This window comes from Lissotriton helveticus, chromosome 5_1 (genome assembly GCF_964261635.1).
Source record: "Lissotriton helveticus chromosome 5_1, aLisHel1.1, whole genome shotgun sequence".
Lineage (NCBI taxonomy): Eukaryota > Metazoa > Chordata > Amphibia > Caudata > Salamandridae > Lissotriton > Lissotriton helveticus.
In genome coordinates, this window is record NC_136065.1 from 539,333,485 (window position 1) to 539,347,153 (window position 13,669).

Genomic DNA, 13,669 nt, shown 5'->3' on the forward strand with positions numbered 1-13,669 from the left:
GTCTCTCAACAGAGAGCCTTATGCACTATATTAAGAGACCCCCACCTGCTATGGAGGGGTCTCACTGCCTTCAGAGCAACTGTCAGTGCAGTGGTTACTCTGAAGTCAGAACACTCTCTGGGTTTCATCATTATTTCGCCTACTCTACAAAGATGTTTTTTTTTTAAACAACAACTCCCAGTGCAGAAGTTTGTTTCTAAAAAGCCACAGAAACAATGGATATGATGCACAGGATGATGTCTTACTATGTATTGCAGGTATTTTCTGATATCACACTGTGGTACTGGGCAGGTAAATCTAGTGACATTCATCATCCTGCCTTAAAAATCACCTTGTGGTCCAGCGGTATATCTGCCACTAAGTCAAGGATTTCCTCTGGCCGGGTCAGCTGTGGATCCACCAATAGAAACCCAGTTGTTCCTCTGCCTCTGCCTCCGTACAGGGCAGGAGACCTGCAAGTTTGGTGGTGTGAGAGCACCACTAAATTATGGTGCTGCCAATCTCTAAATGAAACCTATAGTTTGCTTTTTAAATTATTACAGGCCAGGTTCCAGCCAAAAAATCCCACAATCAGGAGATCAGGAGTAGAGTTCACTGGTGAATTATTTCCCCCATAGCACAAATATTTGCAAAGAATATTGTTCTCAGATGAAACATTGATTCAAACTTGTGACCATATGGTTAAACATATATTTTGCACCTGGCAAGAACCATGTCGACCTCTTTGGCAAATTCAGGGGTACTTTTTCCTTTTATATTTCAATCTCTTACTTTTTTAATCTTTAACAGGAACCCTATGAATAAAGTAGTTTTAAGGTATCCCTAGAAATTTTAATATTGTTTGATTTGACCAATCTACTTTTCAAGTCATTACTGGGTGTCTGGAGGGATCCCCAGTACCAAACAGCAAATTTAATTTAAAATCTCCAGCAAAGATCCCCTTTTCATGGGGCCTTTTCATCACCGGCCTGAGGAGCTAGCCAAATGGTGAAGCATACCACCCCTAGGTATAGGTGAGGGCTCTTCCTCAGATATTTTCTGTATCCCATCTGGCCCGAGAAAGTTTGGGTTACATAATTGGTATCAACCCTAACTCCTAGGAACATTATTTTGGTCATCATTACAACCTGTGCTCCACTCTGGGGAATCAATGTATTGATTATTTAAAATCCTCTTTGCTTGCTGGGTGTATCCGAACAATTGACCCACTACAGATGCATAAAAGTTCTTGGTCCACAGCTCAGTAGTTTATGCTGCCAATGTTGCAAACCCTTGTATAACCTTGTGGTGTGTAGCCATGGCATCACTGTTTTGCTATCAGTCCACAGGGACTATTACAAGCAGCTCTCCACTGATCTTTGCCCTGCCCTAGGCCTGGGTGGTGAACCTCGCTCTGTTTGCCTATTGCAGCGGAGTTTTTTCCCCGTATGCGATTGCGAATGGTAAGTTCGCGATCACGACCGGTAAGTTTGCGAGCAGCCACTCGGGTAGAATTTCTAATCGAGTGGCAGGAATACCAGCACAAACTACAGTTCGCACTGCGATCCGCTACTCGCGGAACTTCGCAAGTTTTTGTAAATTCACAGCCATCCACGTAGCAAAACTCTGCGGACTACGCCCAGGCCTGCCCTGCCCTTTGATAAAGTATATTGCTGTCCTTATGTTGTATGTGAAATCTGTGATGTGATTTCTCATAAATTCGATAGCCACAATATGTTTCTATTTTAGCACTTTAAAGGAGGACTAAGGGACTTTCTCAGGGCTGTCCTCTGTGTGTTTCTGCAAATGAGGTGTTTCCATCTCGCTTTCTGGAGGACTCTCTGCTGTTGTCAAGGAGCTACAGTAAATTTATATATACCTCATGTTAGACTTGTCAACCTTAGGGTGGTCTTCTCCAAGTCTTTTTGCCACCACATTTTGCTGAATCTTGTTGTTGGTATTAGGGCTCTGAGCTCTTTACCACTGATTAGAGGTGCTAAAGAGCATGTGCTTCTTCCCTAAACAGGTGTGTAATTGGTGTATACCTGATTGACACATTTAATGTACTTGTTAATTCATTGTAAGGTTGTATACCACAAAGCCAGGTCCTGTAACTTAGTTGCTACTAGAGGGCTGAAGCACAGATTCTGCCACCCACGAAAGTAGCCTTTCAAACCTGTCTCAGGCCTGCCACTACAGTGCCTGTGTGTGTAGTTTACTGCCACTTTGACTTGGCATTTAAAACTAATTGCCATCCCTTTTATTACACATAAGTCACCCCGAAAGTAGGCCCTTGGTAGCCCTTAGGTAGGGTGCTATGTAAGTAAAAGGTAGGATATGTACTTTTATGTTTTGCATGCCTTGGTAGTGACAAACATTCTATTTTGTTTTCACCACTGCGAGGCCTATGCCTCTTATTGGTTAGCATTGGGAATTCCTTAATACTATCAAGTTGTAATTCCTGGTTAGAGAGGAGTAGCTTTTTTATGTTTCATATGTTTGGAATGGTAATGATAAATCCGCATTACTGGTGAAGTTGGATTTAACAGTTCTGTTTTAGAAATGCTACTTTCAGAAAGTAGACATTTTTCTGCACTTACTACTCTGTTTGCTTGACAGCCTGTCTGCAATGCATGTCTGGGGTGGGTGACAGCTACGCTTTGTTTCCCTCTAGACAGCCACAGCACAGGAAGGATAGGTGTTTCTGAGCACCCATCTACATAAATCTACATTCTGATGGCCCTGCCTGGGCAGAATGGAAAGGGGGCCAACAATTCCCTTGAATAGGCAGTGTCCTGTCCCCACACCAAGGACTCATTACCCCCCACAGGTAGCCTGGCAGACAGGACTGGGCTGAAAGGGATCTTTGTGCACTTCAGGCAGTTGCTTTCAAGTCAACCCACATCAAAGGCACTTGTGGGTCTCTGACTCGCTAAAGAAAGACACTTCTGAATCTTGAACTGAACCTCTGTCAGAAGGACTGCTGTGCTGCTTTAAGAAATCATCTTTAGACTGCAGACATGAAAGTTCTGCTTTTCTCCCACATTGCCCTGCTTCCTGCTGCTCTCTGACTCCGCTGAATGAAAGTTAGACTCTGGCTTCACTCCAAGTTGTCTCCAATGGTTTGTTGGGTTGCCTGCTGTTGTTTGACTCAGGGAAATGAAAGTCTCTACCCCTTTTCCTGTGCCTAGTTTGCTGGAAGTGGCCAAGATGCTTGCAACACGGATTGCGATGCATCTCCGGTCTGCATGTAGGAGAACAGGATAACCGGCGCATCAACTTGATTGCACAAGTAAAATAGGCATAACTCATTGGAACCATCACTGTGCCTCCCAAGATAGATGCTTTGGACAGTATATCGCCAGTGCTGCAGCTTGGTGAGATCAACACATCCGCTCAACTGCATCACACAATCTGGTGCATTGATCAAAGCCTCTCGACTCCAGCACTTGTCTTCTGACTGACGCATCACCTTCACTATGTAAAGGAGATTGACACATCTCATTGCTTGTCACCAGGAAAGGTCCTTTGTTCACCTGGGTGGTACCTGAATCTTGCCTGCGCTTCTATAATAGCAGCCCGAACTTTACTGTGGTACTGCATTACCTAAAGTAACCTTTTAGCGCCACTTGCTTCTTAGCACTTTATTGCATTTATTCTTTTAAAATTCAACATCTCAACTTCTATAAAATGGATTTTTGTCATTGTGGTCATGTTTTGTTTATAATATATAACCTATTTGGAGTCTTTTTATGGTGCATTCATTGTGTTACTGTGTGTGTGTGTGTGTGTGTTGCACAAATGCTTTACACATTAGCTCTTTAGATAAGCCTGACTGCCAAGCCACCAGAGGGTGAGCAGAGGTTATTTTCTAGTGGGTACTTAGCTTACCCTGCCTAGGATTGTGGCTTTTGCTTGGACAGGGTGCACACCTTTGCCAACCTGAAGCCCAATTTCTAACACCTCAAGGTTTTGTGCCAGGATTGTTTTTTCTTGTAGTGAAGGCTAGCAACTTGTGAGGCCTCATATGATTGGCTCTGGTGTGCTTCATGGCACAGTCACACAATGATCACAAATGGAAGAGTTGGCTTTATGTAGCAGTGACCCCTTTTGCATGCCCACAATGTGCCGAAGTGTCACTTTTGTATGCATTCAAAGGGCAGATGTGTACTGCTTTCCTACTAACCCAATATGCCTTTCGGTGGCATGGATAGTTTTGCAATCTATTGTAATTCTATCTGCATACCTGTTTATATTTTGTGTATTGTTTTGCAGGAGAATAGCATTCTTTCTGATAAAGGGTTAAGATGTGGGATATTTTGGAGTGTGGGTGCCAGGTCTAAAGGATACAGTTCTGTCTACTAAGATTGGTTGCATCTTTAGTAGTCAATCCGTGTCTTTATGATAAACTTGAATTTCAATTTTAATCCAGATCTAGGGGTATAGGTTCTGGGTTTAATTTTCATATGAGTTAACTGGAAATCATACTATTTTGGAATTGTATTCAAACTTTCCCTGCACCATATTGCATGCCCCTGAGATTTCTATTTCCTGAACCCTGGGGTGACCTCATAAATAGGAATAAAGAAGATTTTGCATTAGTGAGAGCCTATTGTTGCTGAGACCTTTTCTGGGGTGTTTCCATCACTATACTTTTTTTGCTATCTCTGCAATGCGTCCTACTGTCTTCTGCAGTTGAGTTGCTTGCAGGGGAGTAAACCGGCAGTGCCTGTGCCAATATGTTTATGTAAATAAAGGTCTGAGTAGTTATATTTATAGATTCATATCTTATTAATATGATTGGCTGAAGTGGGTGTTTTCCAATGTTTATATTTGCTTATGCCTCTGACAATTCTGGGCTCCTCAGCTACTTCTGCATTGTGTGTGTGCATGTGTGTGTGTGTGTGTGTGTGGGTGGGTGCGTGTGGGTGTGTGTGCAGTGCAGATCACAAGGCTGGTTTCCAGGAATTTCCTTGCAGAGATAAAGGGATCTAGGTTTGTGCTGAATGCACATTTGTGGACCTTTCCATGGTGTGTTCAAAGGTTTTACACATTTTTTATTGGAACAGCAATCAGAATGTTTGGTGGAATGCATATTTTCATACGCAGCAGTACTGGCTTATGTGGTAGGCTAGCTCTTGAAGTTAGGTTTGCATTTGTGGTCATTGTGAGCATGTGTTCAAGCCTCTAGAAATAGATATGGATGAATGTGTACATTTCTTTGTATGGTAGTACTGTTGCATAGTTGTGGGGCATTCATTTGCATTTGAATAGTATTTTTGATATGTTTTTTTGCTATCCAAAACAAATGTGAGCTGAGATTAAGTTTTCTAGAACCTCTGGCAAAAGTAAAGGCCCAATGCTAATTTACCTACTAGTGACAGGGGAACCTGGTGAACTATACCCCACAAACCACCTGAGCAGTACATGAGGATGGTGTATCCTGGGTAATGATTAGTCCTGTGAGACACAAAGGATTATTTGTTGATACTCTGAACTGTAGCATCCTCCCCCGCCTGGGTATCCACTAATGACTACACCACACACAGAACTTATTATAACACGTCTTTATTCTTCTGTGTGTAACAGCAAACTCAACATTCTAAACCAGCACTTTCCACCGATGCATTCAAGAACCAAGAATATGTTTTATGATTTTCTTTAAATCAACATCCTCCCCTTGGCAAGAAAATGTGTGTGGTTGTAACTATACAAATAAAAAACATAGCTGAAAAAAACGAATAATAAACAACATATTGACAAGCATTGCAACACTGTAATGCTATTTCAGAATTTCCTTGAATGGAAAAGATGGATTCCATCCCTGTCCTCTAAAACCTTGTTTCTTGCTTCCAGCTTAGCTGTTTTAGCACCAAAAGGTTCTGTGTAAATTTCTAAGGTTGCCTCTCACCCTCTCACCCCCATAATTTACAGAAGTGTTGTTCTCTATGAAGAAAGTATTTGTCTATCTCTGCACTCAGTAGCATTGGGGTTTCAGCAACCCTATAAGGCCATGCTTGCTCTGTGATACCTGCCTATGGCCTTCACAAAGGAGGTTTACAACTTCTGCTTGCTTTATCAACATCCAATAAAGTCAACGATTAGTCTCTACCTTTTGCTTGTCTGTAACAAGGTTAAATACACTTTTCTAATTATTTTGAAAAGGGAAGGACTTCCATGGAAGGATGTTAATTGCAAGAATTATCATAGTAGTCTTTTTTATACCTTCACTCAATTCTATAAAACCCTAAAAATCATCTAAATGCATATTTGTGAATACTTAATGCACTATAAATCTCTAATTAGGCAAATATGTGTTATACATGTGCAGACAACATTAAAAGCAATATACCTTTGTGAATGAAAAATGTGCACCTGAAATAAATGAACATATGAAATGCAATTTAGGCACATCATCAGAAATTGCAAAGATTTTGTCATACGGTTTGAGTTTTAGTGCTTGCACATTGAATTGCCCTGAGTATAGGTCGGTGGTAGTTAATATCTAGGAGCATGTTTTCATGCCTGCATCAGCCTGCACCAATTTCCATGGGTGTTGGGAGGCTCATGGGCAAGCTGTTGGACATGAGTTATGCTGGGTGTCTTTGCATAAGTCTTACTGCACTCCTTCGACTGGACTGTTTATGTTGTGTCATCACTGCTTTTATAGGCTTTCTGATCTGTGCTTAGGCTATGGATTGACTGGTTTGGGCTCACTCTTTTTGACTGATAGACAAAAGTGTGTATTCTACTCTTGCTTCAATTTGCGAAAAATATTTTCTTATTTACTCTATGACATCTGACAATGTTTCTGGGTTTTGGTCTCTAAGTGTACTTTGTGTTTGCAAATTAAATCTAAATTCTAGGAAGGCCAGCCACTGCAAATTTGAATACAAAAAAATAAATTTTTTTTCATTAAACCACCCTATCCAATTGAATCTAATTGTAATGAAGTGGTTCTACCCCTAGGTGTTGAAGTCTTGAGCCCTCATTATGAGTTACACGGTACTGAAGGGGTGCAATTTCTGCACCCGTAATTACCGCTATTGTGCAGTAACATCTCATCCATACAGTGCAATTATGGGTAAATTCCATGGAATGGGGAATACCTGCGCAAACCTAGTTTTGTCTGGTGTAAAACAGCATGGAATTCCCTGTTTTGTGGAGTTAATGCTCACATTTACCACCAGATCTCAGCAAATAGTAAATATGAACAAAGGCCAAGTGCTGGGCGGGTGGAAGGAATGAGCTTTGAGAGCGTAGTGGGGAAGAAGTGAAAGGAGCCCTTGCTGGGGGAATCGTGATTTTACCAACCTGTTATTCCAGCTAGTAAAATGAGATCTGGTGTTCCGCCCCCTTGTGATTAAAAGGAGTAAAATTCCATGTGGTAACTCCACTTTGCCTAACTTGAAATGAGCCTAAATTAGTAAATCAATCCTTTTAATATTAGTTGGCTTTTCATAGCTGGTTGGCTGTATTTTAGTGTAGCTCCTGCACCTTAATTTACTTCCTTAGCTTAAAGATAAAGTGTAATGCAAATCTTGTTTAATTTACCTAATTTACTTGAGCAAACTCTCTATTAAGCCATTTATAAAAAAAAAACGAATTTTTTTCATGGCTGGCTGTCTCATTCTGTTTATAGCAAAGCCCATGTTTGAATCTATACTTTTCGCGAGTCACTTGCATACTTGTAGTACAGTGCAAAAAGCATGATTTACCAGCCTTAGACAAACAAATCCTATGTACTAAAAATGTTTTCCTTCCTAGCTTGTTACACAACAATAAATAAATCCAATATTAATCTCAATCTACTGCTTTACTTGTGTTCATGTGATGCACTTTGAATCCATCTGCATTTTATTTGCTACTGTGATTGAGTTTTTTTGTTGATTAATCTTTTTGTAGCTCTGTGTGCTTCTATTAATATTTATAAATCTTGTTTTCCAGGCAAAAGACGCTGATCTCACTTCAAACATTACTTACCGCATACGGACCCTAGAAGCCACTCAGTTTTTTGCTCTGAATCAGTTGACCGGTCAGTTGTCTCTTCTAAAACCACTGGATTATGAATCATTTACAGGAAAGGATGCAACATATACCTTTGTAGTCGAGGCTTTTGACATAACTGGTAGCATGCCGCCCGGCCTGGCTACAGTCACAGTCAGAGTGAAGGTAAGTGCTCAAACATTCAATCCCACATTGCTGTGTGACACTAAAAGCAAATGGTTGTAAGACAAGCACCATAACACTGTATTGCTAATACTTCCTATTTGCAAGTTGTTACAGATCCTTTACAGTACCGGTCCTCAGTGCATGGTGTTGACACACTTGCAGAAGGACGGGAAAGGAGGACAATGTCACGGAGTCATGCAACTCTTGCAACAAATTAACATGAGGGTGACTTCACATTTGAAATCCAAATCTCTTTTGCCTCTGTGGGGTTGATTTTGAGCTCAATGCAATACCAGCTGGTAATTGTGCACTGGAACAATATGGTTGACTGCAGTATTTACCAGTGCCTGTATTACAATAAGGGGGCACTTTCCCTGTAAGCACCATAGCCCAACTTAATACTGGTATGCCTTGTCCAACAGGGAAAGTGGTCCCCACTACAGTGAATGAGCTGTCCTCAGAGCTTCAGGAAAGCTTCTTGTGTTCCTGTAGACCACATAGTAGACCAGCCAACGGACCTTTGGAGTCACTTCTGGGGTCCTGGGTTAAAGGATAGCAGGTCCAGTGTTTCCTTCAGGTTTCAGACAGCAGAGCTGTCCTTTTTCTCATCTTCACACATCCAGGATTATTCTGAGGGGAGGTCTCTGGGATCCTCCTTCAAGCGAAATGCCAGCCGATGGTCGGAGGCACTCAGTGTAGGTAAGTGCTGTGAGGTGTGGTAGGGGGAATTAACATATGATGACAAGGGAGAATATAATTAAAAAAAGGAAAAACTCTTACCTTGCACTGGCCACATCGCCTAGTCGGTGGTGTGGAGAGTGCAATATAAGTGTTTTTTACATTTTTTATTTTATCCTCCCTTGTTGTCATTTGTCGACTCCCCCCACCCTGCCCCACCGCTCTTAACTGTACTGGCAGCGGCTGGGTGGAGGGCAAGCCTTTGTCTACTCCTTAAACCAGTTCTGGTCAAATCCTCTATCCCCACTGGGTTTCTTATGATCCGGGCTAGAGAGACAAAGAGGCGGTAGGCCTAGGTGTAAGTGTTGTCTGCCAGTGACAAGGTAGGCATCCTTTGAAGCTCAGGATGAAGGTAGGCACATCCCTCCCAAGCCATCTTGTCAAGGGAGGAGTTTGCCTTCCACAGCCAGGGAACTTTGTCCACTGCCTGGACGCAATTTACAGTTCACCACAGGGGACCATCAGGGGTCATGTAACAGCTGGACACTGTCAGGAAAGCCTTTTGGTTTTAGGAAGAACAATTTCAACTTTCTAGTGTCATTTCCAAAATAGTACTATAAAATATGACTTGACCATTAAGTTGAATTTTAAGTTACTATTTATGAGTCCTTGAACCATTTTCTTGTACTCCCAAACTGAATTTAGCACATATTAAAGGTAAAAGTTTAAACCTGTATTAATCTATTGAAGAGCCACTCTTCTCACAGTGAAAAATGGCTTTGTAGTGTTTTCACTGCCAGGATATGGAAAACATAAATTATTATATATGTCCTGCTTTTTAAATACTGTGCACCCTGTCCTATTGGGCATATAAAGCCTACCTTAGGGTGAATCATAAGTATTAAAAATGAAAGTTTAAGCCTGGCAAAAGGATTATTTTGTCAGGTCAAGATGACAGTGTAAAACTGCACACCTAGGTTTAATTGACAGGCCTGGGGACATGCTTTACAGGGAAAGAGTGAGTGGGGCAATGAGTGCTGCAGCCCACTAGTACCATTTAATTGTCATACCCTGCGTACTTGTGATATCGTACACTGGGACTTTGATCAAAATAACTGTGCCAATTGAGCATATGCCTATTGCAATATGTTTGACAGGAAGAGGACACGCACTTTATCATGGGTTGGCTGGGATAAACTGTTTTCCCGAGTTCCATGACCAACAGAAATGATTCCACAACAGAAGTAAAAATTCCGGAGTGATTCTGCTGCAGGGGCAAATATCCAACAACGTTAAATATATATCACTGAGTACAACACATCATGAACTGCAACACCTGCAGGATCCAAGCTCCAAAACCAAAGAAAAAGTCAATTGGTTAAGCTCCGGCTGCTTCCATCTATGTTTGGTGCAGATCACTGGCTCCATTCAACTGCCAGTATGATACCTCTGGCTGTTTATTGCACATGCTTTGGGGAGTGAGAAAAAAAGAAAAGAAGAAGGAAAGGAAGGAAGGAAGGAAGGAAGAAGGAGAGAAAGAAAGAGAAAGAGATAGAAAGAAAGCAAGTGTCACTTTGTGAATCTCTGAGTGTGGTTGGTGTTCTGAGAACTTTGTAATAGTGCCCTAAATCTTCTAATTTCTAAATCTTTCAGTTTATATTTCCTAAAACTCTAGTGCATATAACTGCCATCTTCATTTACATTACTTCTGGTGGTGCCACAGCCCACGGTGTCACTTCTGTGATATCACAGAGGTCACATTTACACTTAAAGCTCAGCCCTTCCTCCTGTAAAATTTCGACAAAGGATTCTCTTTCTCTTGGTGCTTTTAACCGCTTCACCGCAGTGTGGAAAAAAATTATGCATGCGCAGTTCGTCCGACGCAAACGCCCACCGCAACGTCGGACGGCTGGGGGCCATCCGACGCATCAAAAAGGTTAAGTACACATTTTATAGTCATCTATCTGTCAGTCATTATACTTTTCAGAATACGTTATATGAAGGCCAAGACGTACAAAGCATTTTTATAGTTGCAAATGCTCCGCAGAGAAGTTTGTGACAGCACAATTCCTTTTGCAATGTCATAGACCCAGTTGAGGAGTCACAATTTTTTTCCTGCTCCTGAAATTTGCTTAGAAATGGATAAGAAATTGATATTTGGAAGGGGCGTATTGTAGGCATACCTTCCAAATACAGATTCCCATTGATATGTATCAATGGTTTAGGCCTGAACTAGCAGTCATAATCCATTGAAATGTTACTACTGCTTACCAAGTTGGGCTGGTGACCCATTTGTAAAAGAGAAGGGCTCCATTGAGAACCTGTTTGCCTTGTCAATGTTGGGGTCCAGATGACCACTGTTTACTATCAAATAAACTTTCCAAACATTTTAAACTTTTTATTTACACATATTCCTGTTTCCTTTAAGGAAAATGGGTTGCATTTAAAAAATACATTAAACATGATTGCAGACATGGTGTTCTGCTGATCTTAGCAGACGATTATCCCTGTGTTGGCCACCAATCCTAAGGAGTTGGAATTTGCAACTAATAGGATGGGATGGATTGAGACCCACCATGTTTCAGAATTTTGAAACCTGACCTATTAGTGCATATGCCGGTTTTGCAAACTTCCACACTGATCTTAAAAATACTGGTCATAGTGGATGGCCAGTACTTTGTGAACAGTGTTTACTGCGTGTGGCCCTAAATTAATCTATTAGTGTGTTTACATATGTAACCGTTTTTTTCAGCATGCACTTTATAAATATGTTCCAGGTGGGTTTTGTGATTTGACATTTTGAAAGAAAAATACTTATTAATATGTTATGTAAATGGTGTCATTGCTAATGTTTCTTCATAGCAAATCAATCCTCTTCAAAACAATGGCCGTTTTTCCATTTTCATGCAAAATAGCGTCAATGTCACTTAGGGCACTCCAGGAAAGAATTAGCATGGAGGAATTCCTTCTATTAACGTGTATATACGAGATTAAATCTAAATTTTACCGCTAGGTTACTCATCTTATGGACCACAGCAACGTGCATTCAGTTTTCTTCTGATGCAGAGGCAGTGAGTGCCTGGTAGTAATGTATTCTACACAGGAATCCAGCTCACTGAAAACGAAGTTATTAAGGGCCCACTATTTTTAGAACAAAATTGTTTGACTCGAGGAAGTTCATCGTGTTACTTGCATCAACCGCAAACAGTTCCGAGTCCCTGCAAACTAATAACTTAAAGTCACTGGGGTCACGAGAAGGGCGACGCTTTTTACATTCCACCTGCATTACATCTAAAAACGTCTGAATCCAAATGGCCTACTTAATACTGTAATGGGCGCTGCTACCCAGTCTCGCAGTTTTAAAATCGGTATTCTGGGAGAGGTAATCAGTCATTTAGAGAGACACGTTTTATAACAAATATTTTGAGTTACCATATGCACTGTATTGTTTATTCAATTGTTATAGGAAAACATAACATCAAGAGAAAGATAAATAATTCTCTTCAACAATCACGTTGTAGATTTTTTTGTTCCTATAAATATAGGCATTTGAATTGTGTCCAATTTTTTTGACAAAGTAATTATGCTTCGATATGAGTCACGCACGCCGACAACCCGCAGATTGTTTCGCCTTGCCGTGTGTTGAACGCGAGCTACTGTGAATGATTAATGTTGAGGATTTATACGTTATAACCCGAAGGTCTTGTATATAATTGCTTAGCATTGATTTTGAGAGAGAAGATAAAAATCATGTAAATGGACTATGTGCTGTCAAATGAAACTTTTCACCATTTTGCTTTTACAATTAATTTTCTGCAAAACTACTCCGCGGGTGCTACTCCGGTCTCCGGTGTGTCCCGTCGTCCAGACGGGGCCTCAGACGCTGTTTTCACTGACATGCTCAGCGACCCACTCTGAACTTTTTGAAGTAATTACACACATGGAGAAGTTACCAAAATTAAAGTTGCACTTCTGTGACCAAGTGATATATATTATCATTGTTTTACGGATTACCCATTTATAGTCTTCACCAATGAGAAACATCACAGTCCGTTTGTTCTTTAATTATCTTAAATACCATTTCATTATTGTGAGACGAGTTAAATTTCACTCACACTTTCGCCATCTGGCTATTTCTGTAACCGGACCAACTGAAATATACACTGTGTTTTACAGGTTGATCCTTTATTCATTTCAGTAGTACCCGTTTTCTGTTAAGAATTAACAAACCTTTTTTCTGAAAGTAAAATGTGACTCTAAGCCTCTCCTTATGAGTCGCCCAATATTTGGTGTGACATTTATTGCACTTGATAAAGTTAATATGGGGCTCATTATTTGTTATGTCGTGGGCCCAAGGCCCACATGAGGGTAAAAGCCTACGACACGGACACCAGATAGATAGTGGGTTAGTGAGCCACGAGCACGAGCGCTCAGCTCTATTTATTAACTGTGTCACGTGATGTCGTGACATCAGTGGTGGGTGGGTGTTAAGTGTAGGCTTACATTTTTAACCTCTAGACTGTGTCTGCTAGGACACAACATTCCTCCCAAAATTTGATAAAAATTAAGGAAAGACAAAAGTCCGAATCTGTGGGAGGAAGTACATAAATATACACTAATTACAAATTTACATTGAGTCTCTTCAGCTGCTTGCTTGATGACGACGGTGGAAATTGCTGCTGAAATATTTATCCTTCTGGGCTCGACGTCCTGGTTCTCGGTGGGCGTGCTCTTCTGGACTTACGCCGCGGAAATGTGTTGGTCAGTCCACTGAGATCTTGCTTTTGAGGATGACGTCAAACAGGATGACCAGATGGTAGACTTGAAGGATGTTGTCTTC

At 41.0% G+C, this 13,669-nt stretch overlaps 1 protein-coding gene across 1 annotated transcript in view; it reads left to right on the forward strand.

Moving 5' to 3' along the window:
- The window catches only part of PCDH15 (protocadherin related 15), a 2,579,312-nt gene that overhangs the window by 1,912,081 nt on the left and 653,562 nt on the right, over positions 1-13,669 (forward strand). The window contains exon 20 of the mRNA XM_078642873.1: positions 7,927-8,151. Within this exon, the coding sequence (XP_078498999.1) occupies positions 7,927-8,151 (225 nt within the window). The remainder of the gene's footprint in view (positions 1-7,926; positions 8,152-13,669) is intronic.